General features: G+C 57.6%; 1 protein-coding gene across 3 annotated transcripts; it reads right to left on the bottom strand.

The window, feature by feature from the left end:
• Nucleotides 1-655: 655 nt before the first annotated feature.
• SP2 (Sp2 transcription factor) lies at nucleotides 656-16,472 on the bottom strand. 3 transcript variants are annotated; one of them, XM_075911640.2, is made up of 9 exons: nucleotides 16,345-16,405; nucleotides 13,050-13,238; nucleotides 12,338-12,500; nucleotides 7,482-7,558; nucleotides 5,576-6,514; nucleotides 4,403-4,703; nucleotides 2,304-2,478; nucleotides 2,002-2,195; nucleotides 656-1,703 (listed from the first exon to the last, which is right to left on the bottom strand). In XM_075911640.2, the coding sequence occupies exons 4-9, from the start codon at nucleotides 7,542-7,544 to the stop codon at nucleotides 1,603-1,605; spliced, it is 1,773 nt and encodes a 590-aa protein (XP_075767755.1). In that variant the 5' UTR covers nucleotides 7,545-7,558; nucleotides 12,338-12,500; nucleotides 13,050-13,238; nucleotides 16,345-16,405; the 3' UTR covers nucleotides 656-1,602. The 3 variants fall into 3 exon arrangements, with proteins under 3 accessions (XP_075767755.1, XP_075767754.1, XP_075767756.1); XM_075911639.2 differs by lacking the exon at nucleotides 13,050-13,238 and having other exon boundaries at nucleotides 16,345-16,465; XM_075911641.2 differs by lacking the exons at nucleotides 12,338-12,500; nucleotides 13,050-13,238 and having other exon boundaries at nucleotides 16,345-16,472.
• Between the last annotated feature and the right edge of the window lie 6,049 nt (nucleotides 16,473-22,521).

Raw genomic sequence — 22,521 nt, forward strand, 5'->3', positions numbered from 1 at the left:
GAGGGCCCCATCCAGGGCAGGACTCGCAGATCCGCAGCGGGGGGTGAGGTCCGGCCTGCTTGCACCGAGGATCCTTTTTGGGGTGAAGGTCGGGAGGGCTAGAGACGCTCTGGGCAGCAACTAAAGCTCTTTGCGACAAGGACGGTCTCATTCTAACGTACAGCACCTTGCACAGCGGGGCCTGAATACGAACCGGTGTGGGCAGGGCATTGGCCAGGGACTCAAACCCCCTAGGTCCATCCCCAGCTCTGCCTCACTTCCCCTCTGGGTGCTGCTCTCTCCCCTCCCAGCTTGGGCAGACTGTGAGCTCTTTGGGGCAGACACAAAACGTAGCTGGCTCCAGTGGACGGGGCTGAAAACTCAGCCAATCTCTTGAGGCTAGCGCGATACAAACAAGGACCGGGCCACCCCCACTAGCCACCTCGCGCTCGGCCCTTCTCCCCAGCAGCGGGTCACTTCCTGGGCGTCACGCTTACGAGACAGCATCCTTGGCTTCCCACGGCGGGTTTGCCTCTGGCGGTGGCATTTATTTAGCATGGAAAACACCTCTTGGCTGCCTCTGCACCAGCTGGCCAGTTACACAGTAAGAAACCAACAGCTCTGTCACTTCGTTCATAAAACATAAAACATACCTCAAGCCGTTACAACCAAAACATAAAGTGGATTTTTGTTTTTAATTTAAAAGCTCAAAAATAACAAGCCCCATGTTTTTGAAACATGTAATAAACACAAAAGCAATATAGTCTATGATACAATATACACTATACACAGTGATGGGCCGGGGCGAGTCGGCCTTACGGGCAAAAGACTGAAAGGATCAAGATTCAAAAGGGAACGCCGTGTCACTTGGAAACGAGCAGGGAAAATAAATCAGTGGAGAGAAGAAAACCTCTTCAATGCATTATTGGAAACGAACGTTAGAGGTAAAGGATCGGGCGGGGAGATTATTAAAGGGGAGCAATTAAATAAAAAAGCACTCACGGTACAGTGCTCGTACGTGGGAGGTGGGCGCATAAGGCAACAATTTCCATAGAAAAAAAGGACCTTCCAAAGGGGTTCATATAGAGAGATATTTATAGATATTTATAGATTTTAAATATAAAGTCGGAATGTGCTGCGGAGCGCGGGGCGGCTGGCTGTGGAGTGTTTGCCCCCCCACGGCGTTGAAGCTTCAAAGCGCGGAGCGTGGGGGGGGTCAGGAGAACGTTTCTCCGGCCTCCCTGTGCCGTTTCCACGAGGCTGGCACGGCTGTGGTCGTTCAACACCCCCAGCCCGTGGCGCGGCGAGGAGGGTCTGCCGCTCGCACCCCCGGGAGCATGTTCCTTTGGAAAGAAGGGCGTCTCCGCCGTCCCTGCCCCCGCGGCCGGCTCTGCGGGGGAGGAGCTGGGTTCCCCAGGACTTGCTGGAAGGTGGCGGGTTTCCCAGGAAGGAAGATCGGCAGGGACTCTTGTCCCCCTGCAGACGCCTCTGGGAGGATACCAAAGGCAGGCGGGCCGCAGAGCCTCAGGCTGGCCGTCTGCCCGGCCTCCGCGCCGGCCCCTTGCAGGGACTGTCCGAGCAGTGCGGGGCGGAGCGAGCGGCCCCGTGGGGCGGCCGCGCGTCCTACAAGTTCTTGGTGACCAGGTGGGTTTTATAGTGCTTCGTCAGGTGGTCGCTTCTCATGAAGCGCTTTTGGCACTGAGCGCATTCAAACCGCTTATCACCTGCCAGGAAGGAAGAGCCACGGTCAATGCGCCTGGAGGCTGGACCCCCCGCAGCCAAGCCCCGGGGACGACAAGCGGAAGGGTGCACGGCGCCCCCTTGTGCCGGGAAGGTGGAATTCACCCAGGCGAGGGTCCCCCCCGGCCTGCAGAGCTGCCGGCCCGCCCCTCCCTGGCCGGAAGATGGCAGATCGGCTCCGGGTGGCCCCGCCCCCCCAGCACAGCGCTCGGCGGGCAAGGCGGCCGCATGCTGTGGGCTCCCGAGGGCAGCGGACGCGGGGGAGCGGCGCTGAGCCCCGACCTGTGTGCGTGCGGGCGTGCCGCTGGAGCTCGTCGCTGCGCGTGAACCGCTTCCCGCAGAAGACCCAGTTGCAGACGAAGGGGCGCTCGCCCGTGTGCAGGCGCACGTGGGCCCGCAGCAGCGAGGTCTTGCGGAAGGTTTTGCCGCACTCCGGGATGTGACAGATGTGCTTCTTCTTGCCTTGATCCCCGGACCTGGTGGGACGGGAAACCGGCAGGACCGTTACGGGGCAGGCAGGGGAAGGTCGCCCCGCCAGGTGCCTCTTGCCCGAGCGCCTGCCCCACCCCCTGCCGCCTGCTCACCTCTTCTCCCCGTCCTTGCAGTTGGGGCAGGTGCATGCCATGCGCCGCCTCTTCTCCCCCGGCTGGATCTCCCCGGCCAGCGCCTGCTCCATCTGCAGCTGGATCTGGGTCGGGCTCAGGCCGCTGATGGTCAGGTTGCTGCCAGACACGTTTTGGACGGTCAGCTGCTGCTGGCCTGCGGGGAGAAGCAGGGGAGAAGGGTACTGAGGCTGCTGCTCCGCAGGGGAGATGCAGCCTCCCCCTTCCCCACGCAGGCAACGCTCAAGCCTTAAAGGGAAAGGACCCAGCTCCGATAACGGGACCAGCCCTTGTGTGACACCCCCAGACCTCTGCCACCCCAGCATATAGGGTCACAACGGCCTCCACCGGCCCTGCCCGTGGTGCCGGCCCTGGAGGGGGAGGCAAGTCCCTTTTTTCGGAATATACTGTGCGGTTTTTCAAAGTTTTCAGTTTAACCCTTTCAGGCGGGGAACGGAGCAGGAAACGAAAAAGAAACTTTGAAAAAACGTGCAATATATTTACAAAAAAGCGGGACTTACCCGGCACCCTATGGGGCCAGCACCAAGCCCTGGCTTCAGGGACACGGGAGCCGGGGCCACGCCGGGACTGGAAAGAAGAAAACCGATGTCAGTGTCAGGGCACGGAACGGATCCCCCCGGGCTGCGGGAGGACGGAAATCCAACATCTGTCAGGGCTGCCGAAAGAAGCCAGCTCTGCGGTTCTCAAGTCAGACGACGTTCAACAAGGACAAATGCCCAGTGCTCCACATAGGGAGGAACAATCCGTGTCTCTCTCAGACCGGGAAGTGACTGTCTAGAAAGGAGCCCTGCAGACAGGGATCTGAGGGTCAGAGTGGACCACAAGCTACATAGGAGTCCACAGTGAGAGACTACTGCAAAAAAACCAAACATGATTCTGGGCGGCGTGAACAGGAGTGTGGGGAGCACGTCGTTCTCCCGCTCTACTCTGCGCTGATTAGGCTCAACTGGAGTAGTGCTGCCCAGAACTGGACACACATTTCAGGAAAGCTGTGGAGAAATTGGAAACGGCCAGAGAAGAGCCACAAAAATGATGAACGGTCTAGAGAACACGAGCTGCGAGGGAAGACGGAAAGAACTGGGCTTGTTTAGTCTGGAAAAGACAACAGAGAGGACATGATAGGAGCGTTCAAGGACTTAGTTATTTGGGCATTGGAAAAAGTTCAGGAAAGGGCAACAACAATGATTCGGAGCGTGGCCTTATGAGGAGAGATTAATAAAAGACAGGGACTTTTCAGCTTAGAAAAGTGGAGCTTAAGGGGGGCTAGGATAGAGTCTAAAACATCACGGCTGGTGTGGAGAAAGTGAAAGTTATGCACTTGCTCCAAGAACACAAGAACTAGGGGTCACCCAACGACATGGAGAGGTAGCAGGTTTAAAACAAACAAGAGAAAGTATTTTTTCCACACAACGTACAGCCAACCTGTGGAACTCCTCGCCAAAGGATGTTATGAAGGCCAGGACTTTATCAAAAAAAGCTAGATAAATTCATGGAGGAGAGGTCCATAAACAGTGTCCCTAGCCAGTTTGTCAAAAGCTGGGATGGGCGATGGGGAGGGATCGCTTAATGATTCCCTGCTCCGTTCATTCCTTCGAGGGCACCTGGCGTTGGCCGCTGTCGGCAGACAGGACACTGGACTAGATGGATCTTTGATCTGACCCAGTCTGGCCGTTCTTGTGTTACATCTTAGCCCTCACGCAGGCGGACTATCAATCCCTGCGTTCGTGAACGCTGTAGCGCAGAGGCTGTGAAGGGGAGCACAGCTGATCTAACAGGCAATGCTTTGGCAGGAAGAGCCCAGCGAGGGCACCCTCAGGCTGCAGAGAGACGCTGTTGGGCGGAAAGGGATTGTAGGAGAGTCACCCCCCTGCACTACTCTGTCCTGGGCACCAGAGCTTGGCGTTACAGACGGGCTCCAATTTGCAATCGATGCTGCCAGCGAAGGTGCCCGCCGTTTGATCAGAGGGCGCTCGGGTGGCTCCTCCTCCCCTGATCCCGCTCGTCCCCCCGGTCGGCCTGCTTCACCGCCCTGCCCCCAGCCTGGAGCGGGGCCCACCCACCTCCCGTGTTGGTGATGGTGACAGGCACTCCTTGCACTTGGACCCCGTTGATGTTGATCGTCTGCATGGCCTGGGCCGCGGCCGCCAGCTGAGCCGCGTTCAAGCTGATGATGCCCCCGGCCGGGGCGATCTTTGGCAGGGTGCGCTCTTTGCGGGGGGTGGGCTTTTTGCAGCTTCCCCCGGCTTGGGGGCTGCCGGACACAGGGCTGCTGCAGGAGGTGGTCGAAGGGGCCACGGTCACAGCCGGGGCTTCCTGGAGCAGCACGGTCTGGAGCTCCCCGGACGGGGTTTTGAAGTAGACCTGAAGGAAACGAGGCAGAGAATCAGATCCGCTGTCGCGCGGCGAGCACACAACGACGGCCCTGCACGACCCGCAGGCTTCGGCTCCAGGCCACCCCACGCCCATACCAGCCTGGCAGAACCGAATGCAGCCAACATACCCACAGCCAGCCCGCTAGAGGAGCCCTCTGCGCCCTCCCAGCACTGGGGCTGCCCTACCTCCCTCCCCAGGGCCTCAGCCCTTCTCCTGGTAAGAGAGGTAAATAAACCCAGGGCCGTCCTCAGACGGCTGCGTAGGACTCCCGAAAATTTGGGGCACCGCTGGGACAGCAGGTAAGAGCAGGTCGGCTCTCCACACCCAGCGCTGCAGACTTAGGCCGGGGCCGTATTCAGAGCCAAATGGGCCAGCGCGGCACAGTCTGTGTGAGGGAGAAGTTATGGGGGTGTCTGTGGGGAACTGTAACTCTTCACCGCCGTGAGGCAGGTGGGCAGATTGGTATCCTTTGCCCCCCACCCCGAAAGTTGCGAGCCTGGGCTGGCGCCGCACCTGCTGCATGCAAGGCTCTGTGTTTTGCAGCAAGGGGGGGCGCACGCCAGTTTAATACAGCGCAGGGTCCTGAGTAAATCTTCCGCCCTTGGGACCCTTCCACCCCGGGACACATCAAGCCACCACGCTTGTGTAACGTGGAAATCTGGGCTGGCAATTTGCAGCCCAATAGGAGACGCTCCCCAGGCATTTCCAGACACAAGCCCCACCCACAAAGTGGCTCCTGTCGCATGCAGCCCCCTCCAGCCGGCTCTGTCTTTCTTGAGCCACCCCGGGTGCAGGCCGTGATGCTGGATGGAGCTCTCAGCCACAGAGGTGCCCACCAGAAAAGGCTGAGGGTGCGGTACCTGCGTAGGCGTCGGCTCAGCTGCCTGGATCTGAAAGTTCTGGGAGGACTTCTGGGGGACGGTGGGCAGCGTGGCTGAGGCCGCCTGGACCACTCGCAAGGCCTGCTGGGGGATCTGGACCACCTGCTGCTCTTGCTTGGGTTGAACCACTTGGACCTGCTGCACCACGGCCGGCTGGCCCGAGCCCGGACTCTGCACGATCAGCAAGTTATTTCCTGCCTGGATGATGTTCTCGGCCGTCGTCTCAATCAGCACCGTTTCCACCTGCTCAGCCACCGCCATGGCCGTCGTCTGGGCCGGCGACAGGGCTTTCTTCCTGCTCTTCTTACAGGGCTTGGCTGGGCTCTCGGTCCCACCAGGGGCCGGAGCGCCGGGGTCGGCGGTGGCGTTCACCAGGTTGTTCACAGGCAGGGTGAGCGTCAGGTTGCTGCCGCCGCTCAGCTTGACGACGTTGCTTGCGCCCTGCACGGACGCCGGCCCGGCCTTGTGCGCCGGGGCCGGCTTGATTGGCACAGGCTTGTGCGCGGAAGAGGAGGGGGTGATGATGGCTTGGTTGGTGCCGGGAATAATCTGGATCTGGTTGGCGAGGTTCTGTTGGACCTGGATGGCCTGGCCCCCCGCGGTCTGGTACTGGATGTTGGTGGACGAGCGGGCCCCTTTGTTGATCACGGTGGGGTTCTGGATGGCGAACACCAGCTGCCCCCCCGGATACGACGTCCCCAGCTGAGAGCCCTGGATCTGGAAGAGGTTCCCTTTCGAGGACAAGATCCCAAAGCTGTTCTTACTGGAGCCCAGGGGGACTGGCGCGGGTTTGATGGGGACCAGCTTGCGCGGCGTGGGCTGAGGCGGGGCAGGAGGAGCGACTGCAGCTTCCACCGCGGGCGGGCCGATTTTGCTACATGTGGCGGCGAGCAGGGCTAGTGGAGATGGCTGGGTGTCCTGGAGGAGACAGGGACGAGAGACGGGTTTGAGCTGAGATCAGTTCCGACGGGGTGTGAACACAAAGCGAGCGGCTAAGGTTTCTGGACAGCTGCCAGTGCCTTTGATCTCAAAGCATCTTACACATCCGTACCCCTCCCACCGCCGGCGGGGGCAGGCTGCTGTTACTGGACTCATTAAGCAAATGGGAAAAATGAGACAGGCAGAGGGGAAGGGACATCTCCAAGGCCACAAAGTGAGTCAGTGGCAGAACGGGGAAGAGAAACCAGGAGACCTGGCTTCCAGTCCCATGTTTTCCAAGCCATCCATCCTGCCTTCCAAATCAACAGCCCCAAGCTCTGCAGCAGCGGTTTCCAAAGTACGGGTCGTGTCCCGGCACTGGGTCATCGCGCTGTAGGGCGACGAGAGGGGATGCTAAAGCAGGCTTCCTGCCTGTCCCGGCACCGTGGACCACGCGGCGTCCCAGAAGTGGCCAGCAGCCGGTCTGGCTCCCTGCACTGCCGAGCCCCACCCACAGAAGGGGCAGTGCCTTCGGGTGAGAGCAGCACACAGAACCGCTTGCGAGCCTCTGCCTAGGACCCAGACCTGCTGCCGGCCGCTTCCAGGACAGGCCGGAAACCTGCATTAGCACCCCCGCTGCACCACTGACCGGGAGCCACCAGAGAGAAGCCCGTGCCCCAATCCCCTCACCCCATCCGGAGCCACCTCCTGCACCCCAAGCGCCTCAACCCCGGCCTGACCCTGGAGCCCACGCGCCAATCGAAAGATCTAATAATGCCGGGTCGTGGGGGACACGTTTTATTCAACGGGGTCGCGAGAAAAAGCGTTTGAAAACCGCTGCCCTCCAGGGGGCGCCGCAGGAGGCGCTGACCCCCCGAGGGCACCGCAGAGCAGCCCCCCCGCCCCCGCCCAGCACAGCCCACAGGCGGGAGCTCTCCGTGCCGCGGCCCCGGGCCAGGCCTCTCACCTGCGCGGCGGAGGCAGCAGGCTGCAGGTATTCACTAGGACTGACTGCTGCAGTGGCGGCCATGCTGTCCTCTTGGTCTGCAGGAAGGAAACACACGGAGGGAGGAGTGAGCCGAATGCTGGCAGCAAGGAGAGTCGCCCTCTCCATCTGCAGCCCGGCCCCCGGGGCTCCAGCCCTCCGAACGACTCTCGCCTTCCCAAGGCAGCCCCGCTGGCCTAACAGATGGCTGTTCCTGGCGGCAGGAAGTGGGGACGTTCAAATGGCTGTAGATGACTAACTGTAACCACTGAACATTTCGGTGCGGGGTGGCAGCTGGTTCCCTGGGAGCCGGCTTTTAAGCTGGCTCCATGTGCGTACCGGCTCCCGCCTGCCGCCCCGGGTTGCTGCCTCTGTCTCAGTGGCAGCCATGCGGGGCGTCAGGCGGCTGACCAGGAACAGCGTGTAGCCATTTGGGTAACCGTTATGCTCACCCGGCAACCTTCACCACTCACTGCTGTTTGCCTGGGCTCAGCTTAGGGCCAAGAAGTCGACAACTTGCCCGCTCCTGTCCACGGGGCGTGTAATGGAGAAGCACAGGCGTGTGCATTAAGCACTATCAGCAGTAAGCTTTTCCCTGCCGACTAGCACACTGGAAACCTCCCGCGATTGCTGTCAGGCTCTGATGCTGCACAACAAGAATGCGGTCTCCAGTCTGAGCACTCAAATGGCTGTTACTGCAATAAGCACAGCTGAAAAGATTGCCTTTTTACAGGCTTAAATTGAACGAAGTCAGGGTAAGACCCTCCTAAATCCTCAGAGCTTGCAGAGTAGAAAGACGTTTCGTTCCTGATCTTTCCTGTGGCACATTCTCCCATCATCCTACCTAACGTACTTGGGACGACTCAGTAACGCTGTATCATCTACCCCTAGGAGAGCTTTTCTAGGCTCGATGTTACAGTCGCTGGCAGGGTAACCCGCTGAAAGGTGGTGTCATGGCACATGAGGAACACGGCTGTTCACAACCACGCTCCCATCTCAGACACGCAAAGCCTTAATGGTCTGGCTTCCGCCGTCAGAAATGCTGTCGAGACCCTGGCCCCCACCAAAAGCTGCACCCGCCCGAGGAAAAAGAGGTGGGCTTTGCATCACTTGTAAGGTCCTAGTATGGACAAGGAAGTTTGTAAAACCAACCTGGCACTGTCAAGCCTAACCAATAGATCATGAGCTTTTGTGGATAAAACCCGCTTGATCAGAGGAGCTGGAGTGGGAATTACCCAATCCAGAGTCTATGTAACAGCCAAAGCAATTACCTGTCAATGGTAGGGCCAGTGATAATGAAGCTAATTGAGTCAGGCTGGATGTGTCCCATTCACGTAGTTTCACTAGTGGTGAGACGAATTCAGGGAGGGCCTAAGATTTACCTCCACTAGCTAATACATGGAAAAGTCAGCCTACTCTGCCCCCACCCACCAAACCACCTTCCTTTCCTAGCCAAGACACAGCCTCCCCATGGGCAGAAGGCAAATGCTGAAGTGATCCGCCCACGACACAGAGAAGCCAAGTCTGAGCCAACAGGAAGGGGAAGTTTCTCGTTCCAGTTTGCTTCTCTTTGCTGCCTATTTACAACGAGAGGCGACGGGTTCTCACAGCGAAGCGTGGAATGATCACAGAATGGACAAACACGCTTTGTTCTCCACTTTGGCTACCAACCCCGGGGAGATACACGGTCTCCATGCACCCGGCACAGGCCAAGAGTCACAACAGTCAAATCAAGGATGCAGCACCCAACACCCTAGCCAGACGTGAGAAGACACCACAATGGAAGGGAAACAGAAAAGCAGGCCCTGTCTCTATCATAAGAGACACCCGGCACACAACCCTAAGTCTGCCTCAGCGGTGACAGGAGGGGAGGAAAGGAATACAGCACTGGCATGCCAGAGCGCGAACCCTGGGGTTATTTACCACCTGGTACAGAAGATCTGCCTACAGCTCTGGTGACTCAGACAAGCTGGATGGTTCTTGGCCAGTGCACAACAGTACTTTCTTCCACACTGCCTCTCGCGTACGGCAGGAGGCCTCTGTCACCATCCACAACCACGTCATTGACTTCTTCAAGCTCTCCTGGGCCAAGATCCTCTAAACAACTTGACAGCAGTTCAGCAGCTGGGATGCTAAGACCACGGCCCATCACGCTGATCAGCACTTATTGTTCTCATATGCGCCCGAGTCTGTCTGTAGCCACCTGCTGTCTCGTGTCCTATCTTTAGAGCAGAAGCTGTTTGGGGCAGGACTTCTTTCTGTTTTGTGTTTGTACAGTATCTAGCACCAAATAATGCTGAAATATATCTATTATGTATGTAGCTCTAACTGAATTGTATCAGCATTTCTCATAGCTGGGTCAATGGAAAGAAGTGGTGAATTAATATCTATTATTAATAATAAGTATCTAAACAAGGAGAAGGGAGAAAAATGTTTTCCTCAGCCTCTGAGGACAGGACAAGAAGCAATGGGCTTAAACTGCAGCAAAGGAGGTTTAGGATGGACATTGGTAAAAACTTCTGTCAGGGCAGTTAAACACTGGAATAAATTGCCTAGGGGGGTTGTGGAATCTCCATCACTGGAGATATTGAAGAGCAGGTTAGACAGACACCTGTCAGGGATGATCTAGACGGTGCTTCATCTTGCCATGAGGGCAGGGGACTGGATTTGATGACCTCTCAAGGTCCCTTCCAGTTCTAGGGTTCTGTGAATCAAATTAAGCAGCATGGCATGTTCTATTAGCTTACGGAGTAACTTAGGAATCAGTGTATGTCTACACTGTACCCCACACAGGCCAGCAGATGGTAATTCAGTTCAGGCCTAGGGGAGAGGCTGTTTGTATATTTCAGATGCAATTAAAATGCAGAACACTTAAGTGACCTCCCGTTTGCAGTTCTGACAGCCCTGCGCGTTACGGACCGGTCTTTAAAACTATTGTCAGTGGGGACAGACACAACAACTCTTGCTGGGCAATGCCGAACCTTTCCCCAGACAGAGCAGCAAAGAAACCGAGGTAGCTGGCTCCAAGCCAAGTCACCACCAAGTCCACTTCCCGAAGGTTCAACCAAGTCTCCCAGAGAATCAGTATGAAAAGCCCAGAGTCTGGGACATCAGATGGAAATTATCTGCCCCAGTTCTCATAAAGGAGCATCCGTTCCCTTCAAGCCAGTCTCGCTCATTCACTGGGGCAACCTCTGAGACCAGAGCATCAGATGTCTGCGCTCCACTGAGAAAGAGAGACCTTCCTCCCAGAAAACCAGGGGCTTGAATTGCCACCCGCCCTAAGGAACTGCACCCTCCCATCCAGCAGAAGCAGGAACTGCTACGGATTAACTTCCTGGATGGCACACGAATAACATTAAGTCAGGCCAAAAAAAAAAAAAAATCTGAAGCTCATTAGAGGCGGGGGGTCGTTAACCTTTATAAATCAATTAAGAGGATAAATGTGGAGAGAGAACGCGTCTTCCTACGTTTGCTGTTTGAACCCATGTTCATCTGACACCCAAACATTTCCCCCCCGTGTCCCCCGGCGACGGTCTGACATTTTAAACAGGCAGCAGAGTACAAATCTGTTTACAGCACGGTAAGATCAACGGGCTTCCAGGAGCCCATGTCTCCTCCCAGTTCAGATTTGGGGACAGAGCCGTTATTTACTAGGGCAGATGTTTCCAAGCCTGTCGTCTTCTGGGCTACGGACCCTTGTGAGAGGTAGGAGACGGGTCTCCTTGGCAAACTATCACCCTCTGTCATCATCTAAGAGCAGTTGCTGTGACCTACCCACTAAGAACATAACGGCCAGACTGGCTCAGACCAAAGGTCCATCCAGCCCAGTACCCCGTCTGCCGCCAGCGCCAGGTGCCCCAGAGGGAGGGAACCGAACAGGGAATGTTCAAGCGATCTCTCTCCTGCCGTCCATCTCCACCCTCTGACACACAGAGGCTGGGGACACCGCTCCTTACCCATCCCGGCTAATAGCCATTCATGGACTTAACCTCCATGAATATATCTAGTTCGCTTTTAAACCCTGTTATGGTCCTATAAGTCGCGGAATGACTCAGTCACGTTGTCCTTTTGATAACCCTCAACTACAGTCAAGTGCCAACTGGGAAAGAACGTTCCTTGAATATGTCAAAGGGTGCTCATTCATGACATTTCCACCCCTCTGTCCACTGGAGTCTGACTCTCCTTGCCACAGGCAGACTTGTGTGCAAAAAACAAGCACCCATCACGAGATAAGTCCAGTCTGAACCATGCATCTCCCACCATCAGATTGATGGTCTCCTGGTTCCTTGAGAGAACGATGAAACAAAAATACCTTGAGGACTGCTGGCTGAGGAGCTGTTTCTCTGAGAGATGTAAAACCCTGTTTAATCAGTTAACAGAGGAAACGTTAAGTGTAACCTGTTAACTCATTAAATGGGATCCCGGCCTGGGGACCACTCCAGCACGGATGGTGCAGCGTAGCTGCTGCACACCCACCCACCTCCTTCCCAGCCCCACATGGCAGGGGGGCCTGGTGGGGCTGTTCCCAGGCACCAGTTAACCATTACCCAGTAAGCATCACCCCCTGTAGACAATGCTTACCAGGTAACCAGTTACCCATTGACATCCCTACTTTCTTTTATCAAGTTAATTGAGCAAATACAATGGGGACTTGTTCCTGCCCCCGGATATACCAACAGGGACATCTGCACACTGGCTAACTGTCCAGATACAGACTCTTGAAGCATGCAAGCTGAGCAGTTCTCCAGACCTTCCTTAGCTTAGGAGGCATTTAAAAACTCCACAGGACTGCAATCTGAGCAATCAAGCTAGAGAACAAGAAGGAGAAAACTTACCAATCGCGCCAGCCAATGAGAACCCATTTCCAGCCAGTAGTAACGCCTGTTAGAAGCCAGCTGGAACATTCACACCAGCACGATTGGTAGGTTTTCTGAGAGGCGATTCCTTCACTTGTCACAAGACTTAATTGTTTGAAACTCTGCCATTATCTTCAACACTCTACAAGAGATATAAAGGGAAGAGCGCGTTGGGTTTTTTCCCCCCTAATGATAATTAACCCCTTTCATTGAGGTTCTGCCATCAGGGAATTTTCCTTTATATCTACAACTTCCTTCTCAGTAGAAAGAGCCTATGCAAATAAATACTCAGGACTACAGGTGGCAGAGTCCAATCTGGTCTACACAGGAAGTCTCCTGGGCGGATATGAAGACTATGCAAATGTAGAAGGTCCAGCTATCTATGGGACTTATTGCATTACTGTAGTATCCAAGTACCTCACAATCTTTCCTGTATTTATTCTCACAACACTTCTGTGAGGTAGGAAAGTATTGTCCCACTTTACAAATGGGAAACCGAGGCACAGATAAGCTTACCCAAGCTTGCAGGGAAGTCTGTGGTGAAGCAGGTCCCATGTTTCTCAATTCCTAAACTGCCCCCCCCCCCAACCACTGACCTAACCATCCTTCTTACCCATATGGATCACATTGCATGGCTGGAGCTCACGTATGAAGACTACACCGGAAATAAAAAGCACAAAGGAACATTCACCTCACCAAAGGCAGCTTTTGTACAGCTGATCTCAATGAATCACAGAGTTAGGTAATGTGGCCCCATTCTTAGCGGGGACAGGGCCTAAAACAGACGATGTTCAAACGACTGAAAGTTGAGGACGGAAGCTTCCTCTTTTGCAGAGGACTAGAAATGTGTTTACTGCGAGCAAACAGCAGATTCAGGAAACTGAAAAATAATTATTAAAACCACAAGTCAGCTGGGGAGAAATTCATTTTATTTCTCAACCGGCATTCTGCACAACCGTTATTTATTATTTCTTTAGTGTCCACAAGATGCTTGGAGACTCTCACTCTTTACCAAGATGCACTTGGTAGCTGAGCAGAGCTCTGGTTCTATAGCGAAGAGGCACGCCAGGTAGACTGGGCCCAAAACGAAAGGCTAGCGGAGCACTTAGAACTGTGTGAAATGGTTAGCGAGCATTTACACTGAAGCACTTCCCTCGCAGCCCGGCAGTTGTGCTGCTGGAGCATTTTAAGTGTAGACACAGCCAAAAAGAAGTGACAGGAAAAGTATTTGTCCAGGGTATTTACTCTGTGGATTGACCAGCCCTTTGTGTTTAGATGGTTTCATCGTTACCCTGTAGAGCAATGGCTCTCAATCAGGGAAACATATTCCTGGGGGTACACCAACTCATCGAGCTATTTGCTTAGTTTTATAACAGGCTACATGAGAAGTTCTAGCGAAGCCATTACAATCTAACAGGTCTTACAATGAGTTGTTCAGACTGCTCTATATACGATACACTGCAATGTACAGACCACTATTTATTCAAATTGATTTTATAATTATTTGGCAAAAATGAGAACGCCATCAATTTTTCAGTACTAGTGAGCTGTGGCCCTTTTGTATTTTTATGTCAATCTGTAAACGAGCAGGAGTTTTTAAGCGAGGTGAAACCTGGCGTACTCAGACAAATCAGACTCTTGACAGGCGCACAGCTGTCTCAAAAAGTTGAGACTCACTAAGTACAAAGGAGAAACAAATGTTATGAATTTCAGGTCAAAGAGACCCATGCAATCATTTAGTCTGGCCCCCTGAACAACACAGGCCACAGAATTTCACCAAGCGGTTTCTGCATCAAACCACAACTTCTGGTTGAGCTAGACTGGCGCATACACTTGAGAAAGAAAATCCAATCCTGGTTTATTAGAAATCTGAAGTGACAAAGACTCAAATGCAGCCTTAGATAGGGCCTTCCAGTGGTTAATTCCCCTTCCTGTAAAACATATGCCTAATAAGTTATACATGATAAGGCCCTTATAAATACCTACCAGGGAACTGAAAATGTATATATACATTTTCCCCCCAGGAATTCAAAGGGTGTTCTCTAGCAAAAATGATTTTTTAAAATGTGTTTATTTCAACTAATCAGCACCCCCTTAAATACTCTTAAGTGCTTATCAGCGAGGCAAATTGTTTAAGATACAATGTTTAACCTGAGTGATTCCTCTAGCACCAAAACTTCAATGTGGTAGTTTGGAGTTTCTTTATCAAGTCTGATTTTTTTAACACCTTGCTTTTTCCCCCTCAAAGAAAGTTTTCACTATCATCAAACGTGCAACCGGCAGGCACATCAGGCTGCACTGAGACGACACAAGCCTTTTACTTTGCTATACATAAGTCTGCTCTACGGCTTTGTGCTCAATAGACTTTTTTACAGAAATCCCCCATCATAGTACTGTAACAGTGGGCGTACATGTGGCTACTGGTGTTTTTACAATATAGATGCCATGTTCTATAGGTGAATAGCTTCCAGACAGCGAGCACACATGCGCACACACACACCCCTCTCTCCATACGCAGACTTAACACAGACCCAACACAAAGATACTGTCTTGAGCTACTTGGTCCCACACTCTGGTCTCTAACTCTGTACTTCTCAGACTCCCTATCAAGACAGGAGGAGATATATGGAGGGTGCAGGAATTTTAACTGCTTGACAGTAAAAATGTGTTCGATGGAGCCCTTGGGACTCCAGCGGTATCAAGGAATGACACAGGGATCAGGCCCAACAAAGACTTCCATCAGCATCAGTCCTGCTGCACCCTGTGGCTCCCAAAGCAGGTGAGATGCTCCAGCACTATGCACCCAGGCACCAAGGATCCCTGAGGCCCCATGCACCCCTGCTGACTCCGCCAGTGTCATCCCATCCTACCCCATGTACAGCAGGGAAACACATTCCAGATCAATCCCCTCGGGCACCCTGCTTATCTCCTTCCCTGAGGTGCCTCACCATGCCCGTAGGTGCCATGAGCCCCGACACCCACCTCAGTGCACTTTGGACCATACAAACCCTGACCCCACTGTTCCTCTCCCTAGGAAAATGCAGTGAGGACAAAGCAAACCGCCGCACCCCCGGCCAATCCCAATGCCCCCAGTGCACGAGGGGCCACGCAAATCTCCCTAATCCCTGCCGATCACTAGTGCCTCCCAATGCCCAGCCCAATGCACCAAGGGGGGAGGGCATGCAAACCTCCCTGCCCCCCTAGTGCCTGGTGCCCCCATGCCCGGCTCAATGCATGGGGGGGGCTATGCAAACCTCCCTGCCCCCGTGCCTGGTGCCCCCATGCACAGAGGGGGGGGGCTATGCAAATCTCCCTGCCCCCCCCCCCATGCCTGGTGCCCCCATGCACAGAGGGGGGGGCTATGCAAATCTCCCTGCCCCCCCCATGCCTGGTGCCCCCATGCACAGAGGGGGGGGGCTATGCAAATCTCCCTGCCCCCCTAGTGCCTGGTGCCCCCATGCACCGAGGGGGGGCCTATGCAAATCTCCCTGCCCCCCCCCGTGCCTGGTGCCCCCATGCACAGAGGGGGGGGCTATGCAAATCTCCCTGCCCCCCCGTGCCTGGTGCCCCCATGCACAGGGGGGGGGGGCTATGCAAATCTCCCTGCCCCCCCGTGCCTGGTGCCCCCATGCACAGAGGGGGGGGCTATGCAAATCTCCCTGCCCCCCCGTGCCCGGCCCAATGCACGTGGGGGGGGCGGGTTGCAAGCTCCCCCCTCCCGCAGGCTGCGGGTCCCCGGGGAGGCGGGCCAACGCCGCCCGTCCCGCCTCCTCCCGGGCCCCGGAAGCGCCGCCCGCCCGAGCCGCCCGCCCCCTTCCGGCTCCCCGTTGCAGCAGGGTCGGGGCCCCTCCCCCCCCGGCTCCGGGGCCCCGGGCCCGGCCCCTCCCCCGCGCCCCGCCCCCGTCCGCGGGCCTCGGGGCGGGGCTCCCGCGACCTGCCCGCCCCGCCCCCCGCCCGGGGCAGCGGCGCGCGCGGCCTGCACAGACCCGGCTGGAGCGGAGGCGGCGGCGGCTCCGACCCCCTCACGGCGCCATCTTCCTCCTCCTCGGCCGCCCGGGCACCGCCCTGAGCGGCCCGCCCCCTCAGCGCCCGTACGGCCAATCCCCGCCCGACCCGCGCGCCTCCCAGCCAATGGCAGCGCAGGCCGCCTCGGGCGGGCCAATCGGGCTCCGCTATCGCCTGACTGACGTCTGCCGCGGTCAATCGGCCCCAGTGATGGAACGCCAGCCGCACCAATGAAGGGCTGATTTGAGAATGACGGACGGCCGCGGAGAACCAATAAGAGGGCCGATGTCTGATTGACGGCGCTGCTTACCAGTAGACGGGAGACCAGACTTTCGCCCACTAGTAATTGATTGACAGCTGTGGGGGGGGGGGAGAAGTGGACTTAAAGTAGGCGGGATTTTTTTCAGTAGTGTTCCACGATTGGACACTGAAGAACAAGATTGATAGGTTCCTTAACCAATCAAAGAACGACGCTATCCAGTGCCTCCTCCTATTGGCTCCTCGCAATCAGCTGGGCCTTGAATTCTGGAAGGTTAATAGCAGCGACAGCTGTTCCGCCTCAGAGGTGGTTGCATTTCCCTGGCTGTTCCCCTCCCCCTCTTCCAATGGCCAGCACTTGTTCCAGATTGGCTGCAGATGGTGGGCAGCCAGCTGGGGGCTGAGCCCCCCCCCATGCTCCCAGTGACTAACCCAATGGGTTTGTGGCTGCCGAGCCCCCCTGCAACATCTCACCCACCCGCCTCACCAGCCACTTTTGCAGCCAGTAGCCCCACTGCACCCTAGAGGTGGCTGCATTTCCGTACAGCCCGGCCCTCCCAGTACAAAAAGTGCTCGGGGATCCTGTGCGATGAAGGAAGTTACTTATTAATATGTAATCAAGGGGGTGCTATTCGTAACATTAAACACATAAGAAAGCAACAAATAGACTGATAGCACAGTAAAGACTAACGACACGTGTAGATTGTTAGTCTTTAAAGTGCTACCAGACTATATCTTGTTTTTTAAGTTTTTCCTGTTACAGACTTAATTCGGCTACCCCTCTGAAGCTATCGAACACCTAGGACAGTATTATGAACTGTGCTGCCCACTGAGGCACTGGTGCTATCCAGATACTCAAGAACTGTCCTCCCTGCCAGGCGCCCACAATCTAAGAGCAAGGAAAAGGAAGTTAAGGGAAAGGTGGAACTTTGCTTTTTAAAATCCATTGTCTTGTTCCTGGCTCTATTCCTGAGGCCTACTACTCAACAGAGCTAAGAGCAAGATTGTCCAATATTCAGCACACAAAACTGGAAACAGATTTTTCAAAAGAGTTCAACTCCTGTTTCGGCATCTAAACAAGGAGCAGATTTTTACAAATGTTCCGAATCTAGCAGCTCCCAGTGTGACGTGACCAGAGTATGGACAGAGGCTCATGTTTACGTGCAACAGCTAGACCTGACTTACCATCATCCCTTGTATGGAATGGAGCAGGACTGGGGTGGAGGCTCTTGAAAACTAGTCAGTTGAAACTGGCTGAAGAGGTCATTCGGAAACTCCAGAGGGAGTCAAATACTTGAGAATTTGCAAATCGGTTCTCAGGATTCTTGCAGTACTCGTTCTATCCTATGTGACACTGTGATTGCCAACCATGCGGTCTGCCCAGAGTCTGGAAACACAGGGAAAACATATTCTATGCGTTTGTTCTTCCTTCCTTTCTCTTTATAATAGTAAGGGCCCATCTGATTGCTCTGGGCATTCTCACAACAATTTAAAGAGAACACAGGGCCTTTTTTCTCAACCTTTTTTTATAAAGTACCCGCTTTTAAAAAAAAAGTAAGTACCCCTTTAAAAAAATTATAAGTACCCCCCTCCCCGTACCTACAGTTTTCAGACACACACATTTTTTTTTCTACCATTGCAACCCATTTGTTTAAACAACTTAATCGTAGGCTGGCAGGCGATGACATTTTTGGGTGTAAAAAAGTACAAACGCTGTAAAAAGTAAAACAAAAATTCAGTTTTCTCCAAATTTCAGTTGTGGTGACGTATCCCACTCAGTGTGCAGCAGCCGTCACAAAAGCAAACAGAATGTTAGGAGTCATTAAGAAAGGTGCATGTGGGCCTCCTGTAGGGCAGGATCATGGGGGCGGAGGAGCAGAAGCGGGTTCCAGGCTGGACTGTCATCGACAGCCGCTGTGCTGTCCCCCTGGCCTCCTGGGGGAAGAGCCATCAGATCCCCAGCAGCAGGACTTTATTCTTGTGTGTGTCTCACCCGCAGGCCCCTGCGTCCGGACAGCCGCCTGCTTGCCACACACAAGGGTTCGGTTCTGCAGCGGACCGAGCACCCCACGCCATGGCCTGCCACCTAGCCTGGGCCTTCCTTGTGACTTCTGGTGCCCTACGCAGCCCGAGCACCGAGGGGGCAGCGGCTCTGCAGGGGGAGGGGCTGTGGGGGCAGGAAGGCTGGCGGGGGGTCGGCAGAAGGGGCTGTTCGCCACCCTGCCCCCAATGCTTGTAGTCGGCAGGGGCAGGCGGGGTTGCAGGGCTCCTCCACAGAGCAGCCCAGCAGTGGCCCGCCGGGTTTGGCAGGGCTGAGATGAGACGCCGGGGTCCTGCAAAGTGAGCCAGCTCTTCCTGGAGTTTGGAGGGGGGGTGCAACCAAGCCCCTCCCCCCCAGCCCAGAGAGAGGGGGCATTTGGGCACAGCGCTCGCTCCCAGCTGCACCCCTCCCCCCGTTCCTGGAACTGGCTTCCCCACGGCAGAGTTTTGCTCGGATTCCGGCGGGCGCCCGGGCTTTGATCTCGACCTGCTGGCTGCGGTGGGGAAGGCGGGTCCCGACCTGCCCCACACGGGACCACGGCCTAACGGGCTGAACACAGGAGCTTCCTCCCACACACTGCTGGCTCCCTGAGCCCTTAAAGCCTCAGGGCGAGGTGGGGGGCAGGAGAATTGGAGGGGCCCAGGGCCCGAGTGACGGAGAGACTCAGGGGAGGCCCTGGCTGGCCTAGACCTCGGGGCACGAATCTCCCCAAAAGTCCACACTCCTCTGGCGTCCCAAAGGCACAGGGTGGGGGAGCGTCCCGCTCCCTCGGCCAGCGCCTCATTTGGGGGGGCAGGGGGCCCAGAGGGGCAGGGTGGGGAGAGCGTCCCGCTCCCTCGGCCAGCGCCTCGTTTGGGGGGGCAGGGGGCCCAGAGGGGCAGGGTGGGGAGAGCGTCCCGCTCCCTCGGCCAGCGCCTCGTTTGGGGGGGCAGGGGGCCCAGAGGGGCAGGGTGGGGGAGCGTCCCGCTCCCTCGGCCAGCGCCTTGTTTGGGGAGGCAGGGGGCCCAGAGGGGCAGGGTGGGGAGAGCGTCCCGCTCCCTCGGCCAGCGCCTCGTTTGGGGGGGCAGGGGGCCCAGAGGGGCAGGGTGGGGGAGCGTCCCGCTCCCTCGGCCAGCGCCTTGTTTGGGGAGGCAGGGGGCCCAGAGGGGCAGGGTGGGGGAGCGTCCCGCTCCCTCGGCCAGCGCCTCGTTTGGGGGGCAGGGGGCCCAGAGGGGCAGGGTGGGGAGAGCGTCCCGCTCCCTCGGCCAGCGCCTCGTTTGGGGGGGCAGGGGGCCCAGAGGGGCAGGGTGGGGAGAGCGTCCCGCTCCCTCGGCCAGCGCCTCGTTTGGGGGGGCAGGGGGCCCAGAGGGGCAGGGTGGGGGAGCGTCCCGCTCCCTCGGCCAGCGCCTCGTTTGGGGGGGCAGGGGGCCCAGAGGGGCAGGGTGGGGAGAGCGTCCCGCTCCCTCGGCCAGCGCCTCGTTTGGGGGGGCAGGGGGCCCAGAGGGGCAGGGTGGGGAGAGCGTCCCGCTCCCTCGGCCAGCGCCTCGTTTGGGGGGGCAGGGGGCCCAGAGGGGCAGGGTGGGGGAGCATCCCGCTCCCTCGGCCAGCGCCTTGTTTGGGGGGGCAGGGGGCCCAGAGGGGCAGGGTGGGGAGAGCGTCCCGCTCCCTCGGCCAGCGCCTCGTTTGGGGGGGCAGGGGGCCCAGAGGGGCAGGGTGGGGAGAGCGTCCCGCTCCCTCGGCCAGCGCCTCGTTTGGGGGGGCAGGGGGCCCAGAGGGGCAGGGTGGGGAGGGAGCTGCCCTGGAGCCAGAGTTGTGGGGGGGAATAGGAGGAAATGGGCGTGCAGGGAAGCCGCCTGGAGACAGTCGGAGATTTGAGCTTCTGTCCAGGAAACAAACTGAGAAAATACCAGACAGAGAAATGTCCAGTGTCCCCGTCAGCACGTTTCATTATTTATCATGAGGATCATGCGTGAGCGTGTCCACCAGCCGGGCGAACACAGCTACGCAGTAGAGAGCAGGGGGCAGGGCGGGGTCCCCGGGGCCGGACTAGCCCAGCACCCCGCCGGGACCGTGCGCGGGACGGGCAGCACCCCGGGGTCTGCATGCGCCTGGGCCAGCCCCGCTCCCTGCCGGTCTGTTCCCCACCCCCACCCCCACTCCCCGCCCCCGGCCACCCCCACTCCCCAGCCCCTCTCCCGGCCAGCCCCTCTCCCCGCTGGTCTGTTCCCCCTCCCGCTCCCCGCCCCCAGCCGGCCCCATTCCCCCCGCCCCCCTCCCGGCCAGCCCCACTCCCTGCTGGCTGGTTCCCCCGCCCCAGACGGCCCCACTCTCCCCAACCCCTTCCTGGCTAGCCCTGCTTCCCGCCAACTGATACCTCCCCCCCCCCCCCCCCGATCTCCCCTGGCTAGCCCTCTCTTCCCAACCCCCTCCTGGCCAGCCCCGTTCCCTGCTGGTTGGTTCCCCCCCCCACTTCCTTCCCCCGGCCAGCCCTGCTCCCTGCTGGCTGGTTCCCCCCAGGCAGCCCCGCTCTCCCCCCAACCCGCTCCCAGCCAGCCCCACTCCCCACGGGCTGGTTCCCGCCCCGGCCAGCCCTGCTCTCCCCCCCATCTGAGATCAAGTGTGTCCGGTATTTTTTTGAAACCATCTGGTAGCCGTAACAATCACCGGCAGCGAAGCGCCCCCGAGGGGCATCGGAGGGGCGGGAGGTCCCGCTGGGCCTCGCTGGAGGGAGTGGGGTGCGGTGAGGCCGGAGGGGTCTGAGAGCAGCTCTGATCTGGGCAGGGTCGGCGTCGGCCGCAGCCCAGCGGGGAGCCTGGGTGCTCGTGGCTTGAGCTCTGGAAGTCCTGCCCCCCCATCCCTGCTGCCATCCCCAGAGCCCCCCATTCCAGCGCGCCCCATGCTGGCGGCGGGAGGCCCCCTGTGAAAGCGAGCCGGCTATAAACCCCTCCCAGGCTGACATCAGGAAACGCTCCCGAATCGCCCCGGGGCTGCACCTCTGCGGTCCCTGGCAGCGTGGAATCGCCGGCGGAGGGGCGAGCGTCGTAGGGGGCGGGAGAGGCCAGCCCAGGCCGGACGCCGAATTCCAGCCACCCTTGCTTTCAGGCAGGCAGTGCTGCCTAGTAATCAGCGCTCCGGGCGCAGAGGCCTGGGTCCCTCTCCTAGCTCTGGGGGGCGTCACCGAGTCACATGTCGGGAGGCGGGAACCTGCCACCCCTCCGAGACTCTTCCCTGCCAGAGATCTTCCACCCCTGGAGCGGGCGCCCGAATCCCCGCCGAGTTCGCTAGGCTCCGTCGGCCGATTCCCCCTCCTTAGCTCGCTAGGCCCAGCCACCCAGGCTGCATCTTTCCAGCCGGCGCTTCACCTGCCCGCTGCTGTCCAGGCACCCTCCGAGCTCAGCAGCAGAACGGACTTGGGGCAGCGCCCCGCTGAGCTGGGAGAAGGGCAGGCAGTCCGGGGGAGGTCTGGCCGTGGTCGCCCTGCCCGCTGCCCAGCGCCCCAGCGAGGTTCAGCCGCATGAAATAGTACTGTCTCCTCGGCGTCACCGCCGCCCCAGAGCCCTGGGCGTCATTCCAGCCGGGCGCGGGGCTTTTGCAAGAGCAGCCAGAGAGCGACACGCAGCTTTCACCTGCTGCTTTTCCATCAGCAAACCTCAAAGCCCTTTACAGAGTCACCTGATCCCTGTCTTCCAGGTGGGGAAACTGAGGCACAGCAAGCCCCTCCCAGCCAATGGCAGAGCTGGGATTTGAACCCCGGGCGCAGGACTTTAGGCTGCCACGCTCTGGCCCAGCCCTGCCATTTTGGGCCCTCTCTATGTTCTGCCTTTAATGGAGCCAGGGGACCACAGCCTAAAGTCAGACAGGACCCCCCCCCCCGCCTCCC

The sequence above is a fragment of the Pelodiscus sinensis genome, chromosome 29 (assembly GCF_052426305.1).
Source record: "Pelodiscus sinensis isolate ZL-2025 chromosome 29, ASM5242630v1, whole genome shotgun sequence".
Classification (NCBI taxonomy): domain Eukaryota; kingdom Metazoa; phylum Chordata; order Testudines; family Trionychidae; genus Pelodiscus; species Pelodiscus sinensis.

What these genes read in the sequence shown, in the direction of transcription:
- SP2 (XM_075911641.2), bottom strand. Translation starts at nt 7,544, where the DNA reads ATGGCCGCCACTGCAGCAGTCAGTCCTAGTGAATACCTGCAGCCTGCT. An exon ending in CTGCTGCCTCCGCCGCGCAG is followed by an intron (nt 6,515 to 7,481) that starts GTGAGAGGCCTG and finishes TGTCTCCTCCAG; the next exon opens with GACACCCAGCCATCTCCACT. An exon ending in CTGAGCCGACGCCTACGCAG is followed by an intron (nt 4,704 to 5,575) that starts GTACCGCACCCT and finishes CGTTTCCTTCAG; the next exon opens with GTCTACTTCAAAACCCCGTC.